This window comes from Lactuca serriola, chromosome 3, assembly GCF_051521515.1.
Source record: "Lactuca serriola cultivar US96UC23 chromosome 3, Lser_US96UC23_V15, whole genome shotgun sequence".
In the NCBI taxonomy this organism is placed as follows: Eukaryota; Viridiplantae; Streptophyta; class Magnoliopsida; order Asterales; family Asteraceae; genus Lactuca; species Lactuca serriola.
In genome coordinates this window covers 49464470-49479132 of record NC_136410.1, presented here as the reverse complement: position 1 = coordinate 49479132, position 14663 = coordinate 49464470, and the positions used below count along the sequence as shown (strand labels likewise).

General features: G+C 30.0%; 2 protein-coding genes across 2 annotated transcripts; both read right to left on the bottom strand.

Annotated features, from left to right (window-relative positions):
- Positions 1-225: 225 nt before the first annotated feature.
- On the bottom strand, positions 226-1275 carry LOC145092222 (GEM-like protein 6). Its single transcript, XM_079030153.1, has 2 exons — positions 953-1275; positions 226-833 (listed from the first exon to the last, which is right to left on the bottom strand). The coding sequence occupies exons 1-2, from the start codon at positions 1092-1094 to the stop codon at positions 364-366; spliced, it is 612 nt and encodes a 203-aa protein (XP_078886279.1). The 5' UTR covers positions 1095-1275; the 3' UTR covers positions 226-363.
- A 6923-nt stretch (positions 1276-8198) lies between these two features.
- On the bottom strand, positions 8199-9173 carry LOC145094406 (GEM-like protein 6). Its single transcript, XM_079032619.1, has 2 exons — positions 8928-9173; positions 8199-8791 (listed from the first exon to the last, which is right to left on the bottom strand). The coding sequence occupies exons 1-2, from the start codon at positions 9067-9069 to the stop codon at positions 8322-8324; spliced, it is 612 nt and encodes a 203-aa protein (XP_078888745.1). The 5' UTR covers positions 9070-9173; the 3' UTR covers positions 8199-8321.
- Between the last annotated feature and the right edge of the window lie 5490 nt (positions 9174-14663).

Below are 14663 nucleotides of genomic sequence, written 5' to 3'. Positions count from 1 at the left end.
CAATAGTCCATGTGTTGATCGTATCATAATGACCTTTAATTAGTTGCTACACAGGTTGTTAATTTATCTTACAATGTACACGTTTTAAAGCCCAATTGCAATGAATATAATATTGACCCACTTAATCAACCTTCCATTTTGTTGAACCGCTTAAATAATATTTGTTGAGGCCACATCTAGTCTATTAGATAAACCAAGATGACCTTTGGATTTAAACTTATAACATCCTAAAATCAACATTTTTTGATCATGTAACAACAGATACATCTTTTACTCATTAGCGAAAGTAGATCTACTACAAAAATTTGGAAACAACTGTAAGACTTTACATGAAAAATGTACATCAAATTTAAGAACTAGTTTTCAACATCTATTACATAAGCATTCGTGGCCAATTGCATGATGGAGATATCTTAATGTTTTCTTATAATTTTCAAAGCCCAGAAACCAAAAGCTGAAATCATCAACAGTCACTACCTCCACATAGTTATATGAAAGCCTCTTCATGTTCATGCTTTCTCTTACTCCTTTTATCTTTCCTAATGGGATTGACACCTTATATTGGAACTTTAGCAGCTCGCCTGTGGGAGAATAAGTTTTAAGGGACCTATCACTGCAAAATGCAACCCTTTCTGTAGACACATAAAGGATGCCTGCAATTGCACCTGCTGTAGTGTACAAGTAGCATTGGGAAGCCTGTAACAGTTTCTCTTCCTCTCTGATACCGAAGGTTTTCCTAAAGATTTTACCTGGAGTGCTGCCTAGTTGAATCATTTGGGCACCATGACTCAACTTCTGTTTCATAATTTCAATTAACTTGGGACTTGAACTTGCTGCATATTAACAAAAGATGGACAGTATAAGATTGACTGAAAGAAGTATAGAGAACATTTAATTATGCATGGTTGGAGAATTAATACAAGACAATTAAATAAAGTGGTTTGTTAATTACCTTCTCTTTCAGTGCCATTCGTCTTGGAAGAAGTGGAAGAAATTGAGTGACAGGGTTCATAAGGTTTAGATAATAGTAATCCCTTATTAGTTGATTTGATCTCAACTCCAGTATCATGTTTTGATGATGATCTGTGATCCATAGTTGATGTATGTTTGTTGTTATTCGGTTGCCTTCCAAGGTGTGTTGTTTTGATTGTTGCTAGTACTTCTGAAGCTTAATGTGGTGAAGTTGATGTGGGTAATGTGTTCTGATTTTTGAAGGAGGACATTTATAGGCATCTAAAAATGGAAGAATAGCTATTACAACTTTTAGTTGGTCATCCTTATTTGGTGGTTATTGGTCGTTGAGTCTTTTCTGGACCACTACTTTCCTCTTATTGTGCATATCTACTTTTTGCTGTCGGCATGCACATGTTGAGTCGGGTTTATCTAATTTCAAAGTTACGTATGGTTTGATCATGCACAAAAGTTTATTGGTGTTTATTTTGATTAATCAGAATGAGGTGTAAAGCAGGGGCGATGAGACTAATTTTAGGATCTTATCTTCTCCATATCCATGTCATGGCCCATGGGGAATGGGAGGAGAGTGGTGGGTGGGAAGTGGGACCAACATAATATAGATTATGATAAATAAATAAATAATCGACATGACATGGTATTTGCTTTTTCTAGGTTGCTTTTACTTTTTCTTTTATATCCGCCCCTTCAATAAGGTTAATTTACACATTTACTTTTTATTGTCAACTTGACTATTCTGTCACATATGACACACATAATTATAATATACAATCTACATGGCAACTGCTCATCACATGCAACTTACATAACATGACCCTGCTAAGCAAGCGGAAATGTAAATGTCTTATGTCGATATGCATGGGCTTATAAATAAATCTATATTATTCAAATGAAACTGAGGTGTAACTCGGTGGGAATATTTAGCTTTGTTATCCTATAAATAAATGCTAGTTCATGGTTATTGCCGTAAGACTTTTTGGTTATCTTCTTCATTTGAAGCACCCAAATGCACCATGCATGCATGCCAAGTCATGAATACACAAAAGACATGCATGACACATATGATGATTCAATCATCTAATGCAATTTATGTCCCAAAATAGAACATGTTGTGCCGGATAGTGTATAAGTGGATAACTGTGTTCGTAGACTAATTATAATAAAGAAATAGGATTTTTTTTCTTATTGTAAATATGTGTTGTTTAGAAACCCTTTGTAAAAATGGGTTGTTTTGAAGATGCCTCCAAAAAAACAAATTATGAGTTCCTATTCAATGTTTTATTTTTATATATAAACCCCTTCAACGTTATTTTTATTTTACATTTTTTATATTAAAAAACTTACTGTTTGTTTTAAAAAGTTTCATAATTGATCCTTATAATATTCTATCTTATAATATTCTATGTTGCTTTTCTCCTACCATGACATGTTTTCCAATAAAAACATTAACATTCAAGCTATTTTAAATATTTGTTTGTATGTTTTTTACTGGATAAGCAATATATATTTTTGAATTGAGTGATGATATATGAGGCAATAATTGTGAAGTTTAAACTTATGTTATTATACAAGATCCGAAACAATTGTATACATCCATCCAATGAGTAAGTTCCATATATGATCGATTTTTCTGTTTCATTCTCCAACATATCATTCACATAGAGATGTATATGGAACAATATTAATTACAACTTTCTCCTTCACCTACTAGATAGTCCTATCCTCAATGGGGAAGCATGTTAGGATTGGACATCCACTTGGAAGTGGGCCCCACCCTTACATTACTAAAAAAACCTTTAAAAATTCTTTTTTTACTAAGCCCTCCATCCCCCTCTTTGGCACCCATTCTTGCCGAAAAAGCCTCACTTTAACATTTATTTGCTATAGAAACCAATAAATCACCAAAAAAAATTAAAGTTTTATAAATTTATATGTTTTTTTATGTATAACGGACCTCCGCTAACTTCCATCTTGGATCTGTCATTGCCACTACCTATACTTTGCTATCCAAAAGTTACTTTTACTTTCCCAAACCCTAAACTCCTTATTTTGAACGATCGACCAAAGTGTTACTGCCTTGTTTTACATGTCTTACTCTCAAATTGCATTATCTTATTTTGTTTCAGATTCATTTCAAAAATCTATATGAATTATGCCTGAAAATCTACTATGTCATCATTTCATATGTCTCAAATATCATTCATAAAGTTCACAATTAGAGTTTACTCACATTGTTAAGATCATCTCTAACATACTTAATGACTCTAAGAGTGTGTTTCTTTTTAAGTTAAGGAACTTAATATTAACAACATTTAACATATTCAGATATATTTTAATGTTTCTTTTTTACTTAACTGTTAGATGAAGACTTCAACCGTGAACCAATCATTATCCCGTTTCAACTAAAAAACCGTTTTTTAAAAATTGTCTTTTAGTTAATTTTAAGATTGATTTTTATTAAATGAATGTAAATAGGTTCATAATTACATGCTACTGATGAGAATTGCAAAAGTCAAAAAATAAAAATAAAAAATGAATACCGATGAATTAAAAAGAGTTAAAATTTAATAATCGACATTCATATGGTGTCTTTATTTCACTAAAAATGTAGAATTTAAAACCGACGAATCACAATAGAGTAGAATTGGAGTTCTTTGTATGTGTACAAAGAACATAATCCTTATTCTAATAAAAGAATAGTTTTAATCTTCTTTTGACATGTGTCATCATATTAGACATCCTAATTAATGCATATTTTATTTTTCTTTTGTCATGTGTCATCCTATTAGGTCTCCTAATTAATGCGTGTCACTTGTCAACCTATTGATTTTAAATTTTAAATTTTAAATTTTAATTTTTAAATTTCTCATTCTGATTACATTAATTTAATAACACTAGAATAAAAATTAAAATAAAATTAATACAAATTATATGGTGATATAATTCATATATTTATTTAAATTAATGATTATAATTTTATATAACTAACAAAATATCTCTTAATTAATAATTTATTTAGAATAATTGATTAATAATTTTGAGTTTCTCACTATTAAAGTTTAATTAATATTATAACCGTGGTTTCCACAGGTTATAAACTAGTTAAAGAAATAATATACTCTAACAAATATTTTGATTTAGTTTTATTACTGAACTTATTTAAAATGATTTTAAAATTTAAGTTAAATATCATATCTTTTTAATATAATTTACATTTAAAAATTATTTAATTTGATAATGTACACTTTAAATTTATAATGATTATGAGATGTGTCGTCAACTTGTCATTTGTTATTATTAAATACTAGTTGTAAGACCCGTATGTTATACAGGTTAGATAAAACAAAAAATTAAATAAGAAGATTTAAACAAAAATTTATTTAAATTTGAAAGTTTAGATTTAAAATTTAAAATTTAAAATTCGAATTTGAAGGGACACTACAAGAAATTAGTGTATTACCGGCGACACGCGTCGTCGCTAATAGTAGCGTATGTCGCCGCTAATACTATTAGCGGCGACATGTCGTCGCTAAAAGGTCACCGCTGATGACTCGTCGCTGATAATCCAAATGTCGCCGCTACTACGAGTTGTCGCCGCTACTACGAGTTGTCGCCGCTAAAGACATGTCGCCGCTAATAACCAACTGTTGCCACTAAAGGCGTCGCCGGTATTGTTTTTTTGTTTTTATTTTTATTTTTATTTTTATATTTCATATTTTAATTGAAAAACACTGTATAATCCAACATTCATTTAATCCAACATACTAGCATAATACAACATCCAACATCCATTTAACATAATCATCCAATTTAGCATAATACAAAATATCAAAAATACTAGTCTAAAATGCTTACATAAACAAAACATACAAAAATCATACAACTAGCTACTCGTCATCGTCGCTCTCCTCGTTTCCTTCATTTTCATTTCTTTGTGGCAACGAACGAAACCAATCTTCAAGTGCGGCACTACATGCCGGATCTTTTAACATCGTTTGAAGCATTTCCAACTACAAAGAAAACAAAATAGTCTTATAATTAGTTACGCCAACATTATAACATTCTACATACAAAATACCATTATAGCATTGTACTTTCAAAAACTAACAATTATCAAATGTACATATTGCATATAACACATTATAGCATTGTACAATAACTAACAATTACCAAACTACAAAATACCATTATAGCATTGCACTTTCATCAACTACCAATTACCAAACTACAAAATATCAATATATCAAAGTATAACCAAACTAACAATTACCAACATATAAAATATTATCAAACTAACAATTACCAACATTCCTAATAGTAAACCAACAATTACCAACATTTGAAGCAATTACCAAAATTAAATAGTCTTTTCACCTGTGATTGTGGTGGTGGTTGTGTCAGTGGTCGTTCCTGATCGTACATCGACACAACCGTAGAAGGTTTACGCCCGATGCCTCTAATATGGCCTCGTCAAACACCCAATATTCTTTCAAAACAAATTTGTGTATCCTTTGGTGTTAGACCGCTGGCTTCAGAAGAATCTTAATTTTGTTGACTGATCTCATGGAGTAAAGCATTCTGTATTTTCAAAAAATGACAAACATCATAAAAATTAGATTACTAAATACCCATTGACAATATAAACACTTGTATGAAAAAAATACAAATTAAGCACTTATATGAATATATCATGATAAAACTGACCATCTTGTTCGTGTTGTCCACGACCAAACCCTACAGGAGGTGGTGGATCCCCGGCTCCATCACCTCCATGTCCTAAGCCCATAACATCTGTCATCACATAAAAGAGTATCGCCCAACTAAATTCCATATATAGCCTGCAAAATTACAATATGAATAATTTCTATATATACAATTACATATATAATAAAATAAAATAAATAAACATATAATAAAATAATTTCTATACATACAATTACAATATGAAGAATTTCTATACATACAATTTCATCTATATCATTATAACATCCAAATACAAACACACAAACTACATACATAATTTCTAGACATACAATTACACATATAATAAAATAAATACACATTTCATTATAGCATTCTACTTTGTTTTTTTCATACATAAATACACACATTATACATAAAAATACACTTAAACACACAACATACATACAAATACACATTACAACATCATATATTTTTTTTCTTTCTTTCCATTATTGCTTCCTACTTATTTTTTCGGTTTTTCTATTCACATTCATTATACAAATTTTTTTTCATTCATCAAATAAATTACATACATAAATGATGCATACAATATGAAGAATTATATCAGAATACTTATTGAAATGGAATAGACCTGGAGTGGAATGCAATCAGAATGATGGTGGTGTTGTGTGCGTGTTGTGGTGGCAAAAAAATCCGGTGGTTTGGTGGTGCTGATGACAACCCGAAATTAGAGGTCAACAAAGCTTAATACATACAATCAAACACCGAAATCATTAGTTAATCACTTATATAGTTGATGTTCAGAAAAGAAATCGGGATAAAAAATCAGAAATTACCTGTCACCGGTGATGAGGCTTCCGTCGCCGGTGATGGTGCTCTCGTCGTCGCCGGTGATTTTTCTTTGATATGAGTCGACACAGCAAGTGAAAGAAACAGATTACAGAAAGCAATGGGAAGAGGGGTATATCTGCGATGAGCATTAGCGGCGACAGGGAGGTATTAGCGGCGACAGTAGGGTTTTAGCAACGACACCCTTACGAGGGAAATGACACTGATCAACGAACACGATTAACCGGTTCTTTTTGACACTGATCGTGGTTTTTTACTATTAGCGGCGACAGACACTATTAGCGGCAACAGGTAACGCGGAAATGACATGTCGCCGCTGATAGTGTGCGTCGCCGCTAATGGCGTCGCTGCTATTGTCCTTATTTCTTGTAGTGGGAAACATATTAGATACTATATAAGGTGTAATATTGTAATTTATTGGTTATTTTCAATTAAGGCAATTATTAATTAAGGTATAATATGATGTGTTAACTAAGAAAAGATTAAAAAAATGAGAAAATTACAAATGAAAAAATCATTTATTCAAAAATACCAAAAAATGACATGTGTCCAAGTTAATGAGAAAGTGACATGTAGCAAATTTCTTTTCATTTATTAGGAAGGATGAGGGCAAAATAGCCACTTATTCAGATAACGCATTCAATGTAAAAAAAAGTTAACAATGTTTATACTTTATATCTACAACATTTTATCAGTTCATGTTTTATTATCCGTTCAGGTTACATTATCCGTTCAGGATATTTATCAGTACAGGAGGAAAAAAAATAAGGCCTAAGACTATCTCCACTACATTGGAAATTAGGTTAATCAAATCCAAAATCATTTTCTCTCTTAAATCTATCAACATTAGGTAAATGAAATAATACATTTTAGGGCTCGGTCACAAAATCATAAGACTAAACCGGTTCTGATACTTCACAATCAAGATCTACAAAAATAGTATTCATAGGCCACATTATTTGTTCTTTGACTATTTTTTTTTTCAATTTCAACACAAACTTTATGCATAGAAATGCAATGCAAAATAAATAATGAAGATAAAATATGTAAATTATTATGCTACATATAATGTTTCACATGAGATATTTGGAATTAAGAAAAAATGAAGTACTTTATGATGACATTTGAAATTAAGAAAAAATGAAGTACCTTATTATTAAGTTGTGAAGTAATGTAGGTAGCTGAAGTTATAAATATGAATGAGGAATATAGAGAAACTAGGATTGAAATTTCAATGTGTTATTTGTTTATGAAAGAAGGATGATGAAAATTGAAATCAGTAAACTGAATTTAACGACTATTCAATATTGACCACATCTACTTTTATAGATGAAAATGACTATTCAATTGTTCTTAAAGATGAAAGTGACTATTCAATATATAATGCCAAAATTAAACAATTTTTTTCCAGGTAAACATTAAAAATTCATACATCTACTTTTACATATGATCAAAATGACTACTCAATTGCTTATATCTTTTTTCTACAAACGTATTTGACATAAAAATTATATATTAATTATTATAGTTTTTTTTTAAATATATTTGATATTAGTATTGATTTGAATGTGTTTATGAGATTTTGTAATGGTATAAGTTGTTTAAAGTGGACTTTGAATTTAAACTTCTAGCACCCAGAAATTGACATTAAAAAGTATGATATGGAGAGCATATGACAACCTATACATCTTTTACTCATTAGAGAATTAGTAGTTCTACTACAAAATTTTAGAAATAACTATAAGACTGACTTTACATGAAAATGTACATCAAATTTAAGGACTAGTTTTCACATTTCAACATCTATTACATAAGCATTCGTGGCCAATTGCATGATGGAGATATCTTAATGTTTTCTTATAATTTTCAAAGCCCAGAAACCAAAAGCTGAAATCATCAACAGTCACTACCTCCACATAGTTATATGATCGCCTCTTCGTGTTCATGCTTTCTCTTACTCCTTTTATCTTTCCTAATGGGATTGACACCTTATATTGGAACTTTAGCAGTTCGCCTGTGGGAGAATAAGTTTTAAGGGACCTATCACTGCAAAATGCAATCCTTTCTGTAGACACAAAGAGGATGCCTGCAATTGCACCTGCTGTAGTGTACAAGAAGCATTGGGAAGCCTGTAACAGCTTCTCTTCCTCTCTGATACCGAAGGTTTTCCTAAAGATTTTACCTGGAGTACTTCCAAGTTGGATCATTTGGGCACCATGACTCAACTTCTGTTTCATGATTTCAATTAACTTGGGACTTGAACTTGCTGCATATTAACAAAAGATGAACAGTATAAGATTGACTGAATGAAAGAAGTATAGAGAACATTTAATTATGGTTGGAAAATTAATAAAGAACAATTAAATAAAGTGGTTTGTTAATTATCTAGAGTGTAAAACTACCTTCTCTTTCAGTGCCATTGGTCTTGGAAGAAGTGGAAGAAATTGAGTGACAGGGTTCATAAGGTTTAGATAATAGTAATCCCTTATTAGTTGATTTGATCGCAACTCCAGTATCATGTTTTGATGATGATCTGTGATCCATAGTTGATGTGTATTTGTTGTGATTTGAAGGTATATTGTTTTGATTGTTGCTACTTCTGAAGCTAAATGTGGTGAAGTTAATGTGGGTAATGTGTTTTGATTTTTGAAGGAGGACATTTATTTATAGGCATGTAAAAACGGAAGAATACCCATTACAACTTTTAGTTGGTTATCCTTATTTTGTGGTTAATTAATTGGTCGTTGAGTCTTTTCTGGACCACTACTTTCCTCTTGTTGTGCATATCTACTTTTTGCTGTCGATCGACATGCACATGCTGAGTCGGGTTTCTCTAATTTCAAAGTTACGTATGGTTTGATCATGCACAAAAGTTTATTGGTGTTTATTTTGCTTGATCAGAATGAGGTGTAAAGTAGCGCACTATCTATATGAGACTAATTTTAGGATCTTATCTTCTCCATATCCATGTCATTCCCCATGCATGCATGTATATGGGGAATGGAAGGAGAGTGGTGGGTGGGAAGTGGGAACCAACATAATATAGATTAATAAATAAATAAGACATGACATATGGCAACACAGGTCACATGAGAAGGTTGGTATTAGCTTTTTCTAGGTTTCGTCTACTTTTTCTTTTATATCCGCCCCTTCAATAAGGTTAATTTACACATTCACTTTTTATTGTCAACTTCACTATTCTGTCACATATATATGACACACATAATTATAATATATAATCGACTTGGCAACTGATCATCACATGCAACTTACATAACATATTAACATGACCCTGCAAAGCAAGCGGGAAATGTAAATGTCTTATGTCGATATGCATGGGCTTATAAATAAATCTATTTTATTCAATGAAATTAACTCAGGTGTAACTCGGTGGGAATAATATTAGCTTTGTTATCCTATAAATAAATGCTAGTTCATGGTTATTGACGTAAAACTATTAATTAATTTGGATATCTTCTTCGTTTGAAGCACCATAATGCACTATGCATGCAAGCCAAGTCATGAATACAAAAGACATGCATGACACCATGATGATTCAATCATCTTCTAATGCAATTTAATTATGTCCCAAAATAGAACATGTTGTGCCAGATAGAGTATAAGTGTATAATTGTGTTTGTAGTAATATATATATATATATATATATATATATATATATATATATATAGAGAGAGAGAGAGAGAGAGAGAGAGAGTTAGGTTCAAATGTTTTCACTATCTATTGATTGATTCTGCACCAATAGAAATTTAGTAAATTAAATAATTATTTAATTAAATAAATATAGATATTAAATGATTGCCACAATTATATGTATATTAAGGGGGTGTTTGGATTAGCTTATTAGTTTATTGCTTTTTGCTTATTTGTGGTGGGAATAAACAATAAATAATAAGCATGAGGAGAGATGCTTATTAAAATTAGCTTATTTAGCTTAATAAGCTGGATTTTATCCAAACACTCAAATTAGCTTATTGTGAGAATAAGAAATAAGCATCTCTTTTTTTCCTATCCAAATACCCCCTAAATGATATCCATAATTATAATTCTCTTTTTATGGAAACTAATTAAATCCGTCATTAATATCAGTAATAACATTTTTTCAGAATTAATTTGCATCTAGGTTTTTATATATGAATTCGTATTTTGTTTTAGAACTCACTACCTTAAAATACAATAAAGTTCCATTGAATATGAAGAATGAGAGTGTATTCTACTAGAATACACTCTCATTCTGCTGGAATACACTCTCATTCTTCTAAATATAAATTCATTCTGAAAAAATATTATTGTTGACATTAATGACAAATTTAATTAGTTCCATAAAAATGAGTTATAAGTATGGATAACATTTAATATACATATAATTAATACTAAATTCCTATTGGTGTATTCTAGCACACAATAGATGTGAGAAACATTTGAACCTACCTCATATATATATATATATATATATATATATATATATATATATATATATATTAAAACTTTGTTCCTTATGAATAGTAAACTTGCATGTTTTTTGTCAACTTTGTCTCTTATTTTTTAGCCATTTTGACACTTTTAGTCATTTCAATCAAAATTTTACATTTTTTAGAACCTTTTAATATTCAACGTTTGGCCACAAAAACTTTAAGAAATTGACAACTTTCGTCCTTTTTCTAAAAGCTTGCAAATTCCAACCTCTTTAATTCTTTAACCATTTCAACACTTTTAGTCCTTACAATCAAAACTTTTACATTTCTTTTTATAAAAAACACAAAAAAACGGCACCGGGGTGAAGCCCGAATTTTTCCACTAGTTAGAATAAAGAAATGAGAGTTTTTTTTTTAATTTTTTTAATTTTATTATTATTATTATTATTATTATTATTATTATTAGTATTATTTTATTTATTTTTTAATATGTGCTCAGTTTAGAAAACCTTTGTACGTTAATGGGTTGTTTTGAAGATGCCTCTAAAAAAACAAACTATGAGTTCCTATTCAAGGTTTTATTATATATATATATATATATATATATATATAAACCCCTTCTGTTATTTTTATTTTTCAGTTTTTATATTAAAATCAATGGTGGACCCTTTAAGTGGTGGGGAGGCCATGGCCCCCTAGGTTTTTTTCATACTAATACTTGTATATAGTGTAACTATCTCCAAAAATCCCATAAAACAAATTTTGTGCCCTTATGTAATTTTTGGTATATACAAGCAACTTCAAACAAATCAGAAAACCAATCTTATCAGAAACTGATAATTCGGAAAAAAAAAAAAAATACTTAACAAAATACCATAAAATCACATGAAAAATCAAAACCACTGCTATTTATAAGGATAGTAGATAAATTAGGAAACCAAAACTCTATAATTCAACTGATAAATATTCCAACTTACAAGTTTTTTACTCCGATCTTTGAGAAAAAATATAAAACCCTAATAATCCTAAAAAGTCATCGCTACCACCGAGATAAACCGTCAAGGCTCACCGGAAAATATCAATGTCGTTGGAGTGGGCAGCTACGCTGTTTGTCGAACCAGAGACCTCCGTGAGCTTTCCTATTTGATCTCCACGCTTGCTGCTCACCTTAGAGTGCTCTCTCTATCTACTCTCACCATCCGACTGACGACCTTCGTGCATCTCTTTATCTTCTCTGTCGTATGTGTTTTCTTTGCATTCCGTCTTTCTCTTTCACTTGTCATAAGCTATGAGGGTTGGGTAAATAAATGAAAGGATAAAGTAAAGAAATCTGATTCTTGGAAAACTAAATAGAGGTGATTGACAAAGTAATTACAAAAAAGTTAAAATAGGTGTAGTAATAATCTCCCTGTCTATATTCTATTCCTTCCTCCCCGTTTTTTTCTACAACATTGATTTTTTTTTATATTGTAAAGAGTTTAATTTTAAAATAGGAAAATGAAAACTTCCACATATTATATACACACACGATGATACTATAAAGTACAAAATTTTGACTTGATTGTCTAAAAATTTACCAAATTTAATTATATTATCGTTTTTATATATTTAATTTAATTATTTGTATTATTAGTAGATATTTACATGACAATCAATATCTACTAATAATACAAATAATTAAATTATGTAAAATAATTACATAACAATCCCGAAGAGCCACATGTAATTATTTTACATAATTTTATTTTAAAATTTTGATCGGCCCCCTAGCTTTAATTCTTGTGTTCCGCCCTTGATTAAAATACTTACTTTTTGTTTTAAAAAGTTTCATAATTGATCCTTATAATATTCTATGTTGCTTTTCATCTACCATACTTTCAAATAAGAAATATTGACATTTCAGGTTATTTTTAATATTTGTTTGTATATGTTTTACTGGATAAACAATATTTTTTTGAATTGAATGGATGATATAGAAGACAATAATTATGGAGTTTAAATTTCTGTTATTATTACTATAAAAGATCCGAAACAATTATATGCATCCACCTAATGAGTAATCTTCCATATATGATGATTTTTCTTTTTCATTACCAGAACATATCATTCACACTAAGGTGTATAGGAGACAATATTAAAACTTTCCTCTTCACCTACTAAGTAGTCCTACGCTCAATGCCAGAGGCACCATTTTAGGAGTCGGGTTCATGCACCCACTTAAAGTGGGTCCCACCCTTATATTACTAAACAACGTTAAAAAATCTAATGTTTATGCACCCACTTGAATTTATTTAAAATGATGTTTAATGTAAGTTAAATTCATATTTTTTTTAATATATTTTACATTTAAAAATTATTTAATTTGATAATGTACACTTTAAATTTATAATGATTATGGAATATGTAGTCAACTTGTCATTTTTTTATTATTAATATGAAGATAAAAAAGAAACATTGTTTATATCAACAACATTTTATCCCTTCAAATTTCATTATCTATTCAGGATATTTATCAGTTCATGAGGAAAAAAAGTAGGGCCTAAGAATCTTCACTACATTAGAATTAGGTTAATCAAATCCAAAGTCATTTTTTGTCTTAAATCTATCAACATTAGGTAAAGGAAATTATACATTTTAGGGCTCGGTCACAAAATCATGAGACTGAAACGATACTTCACAATTACGAAGAAGATCTACAAAACTAGTATTTGTAGGCCACATTATTTGTTCTTGAGTATTATTTTTCAATTTCAACGCAAACTTTATGGAAATGCAACTCCAAAATAAATAATAAAGATAAAATATGTAAATTATTATGCTAAATATAATGTTTCACATGAGATATTTGAAATTAAGAAAAAATGAAGTAGCTTATGATTAAGTTGTGAAAGAAGGTTGATAGTTGAAGTTATAAACATGAATGAGGAATATAGAGAAATTAGGATTGCAAATTTCAGAGTGTTGTTTTTTTAAGAAAAAATGATGATGAAAATTGAAACCAGTAAACTGAATTTATAATGGCAAAATTGAAATGAGATTAAACGACTACTCAATGACTACATCTACTATTATACATGAAAATGACTACTAAATTGTTCTTAGAGCATCCATAATGCAGGTACTATAAGAGTCGAATAAGGTGATGACTATGATTAAATAAGTGGTGAATGGATTGTGGGTGATGACATGGAGTAAAGTTGAATGGAGGAGTTGAATAATCATTGAATGGTTCAATAGAAGAAATAAGGTGGTGATTAGGATTGGATATGTATTTAATGGGTTGTAGGTGATGTTGTATAAATGTTTAATGGATGATGTGACAACCTGTTGAACTCTATAGAGTTCAATTGTCACACCCCCAAACCAGAACGGCGGAATCGTTCGAGGGCGGATGACTCCATGTAATATCATAACAGTTGAATACATAGTAAAGAAAGTAAAACAACCATCATATATATAATTTAAAAGTTACATTGTCGAATTATACTTGTTTCAAAACAACTTACAATATGATGAAAAAATGAGTTTTAAACTGACGTCTTAGCATCACTTCTCCAAAAGCTGAAGTTTACCTGTATTACTGAATCCCTGAGAATTACAAGTAAATTTGAAAGAGTAGAACAACATTTAAGCTAGTGAGTTCATAAGTATTTAATGTCAATGTTTGTATAAATTTGAATGAAATTGTTTATAGATGTTTGAAAA

What these genes read in the sequence shown, in the direction of transcription:
- LOC145092222 (XM_079030153.1), bottom strand. Translation starts at nt 1,094, where the DNA reads ATGGATCACAGATCATCATCAAAACATGATACTGGAGTTGAGATCAAA. An exon ending in GAATGGCACTGAAAGAGAAG is followed by an intron (nt 834 to 952) that starts GTAATTAACAAA and finishes GTTAATATGCAG; the next exon opens with CAAGTTCAAGTCCCAAGTTA.
- LOC145094406 (XM_079032619.1), bottom strand. Translation starts at nt 9,069, where the DNA reads ATGGATCACAGATCATCATCAAAACATGATACTGGAGTTGCGATCAAA. An exon ending in CAATGGCACTGAAAGAGAAG is followed by an intron (nt 8,792 to 8,927) that starts GTAGTTTTACAC and finishes GTTAATATGCAG; the next exon opens with CAAGTTCAAGTCCCAAGTTA.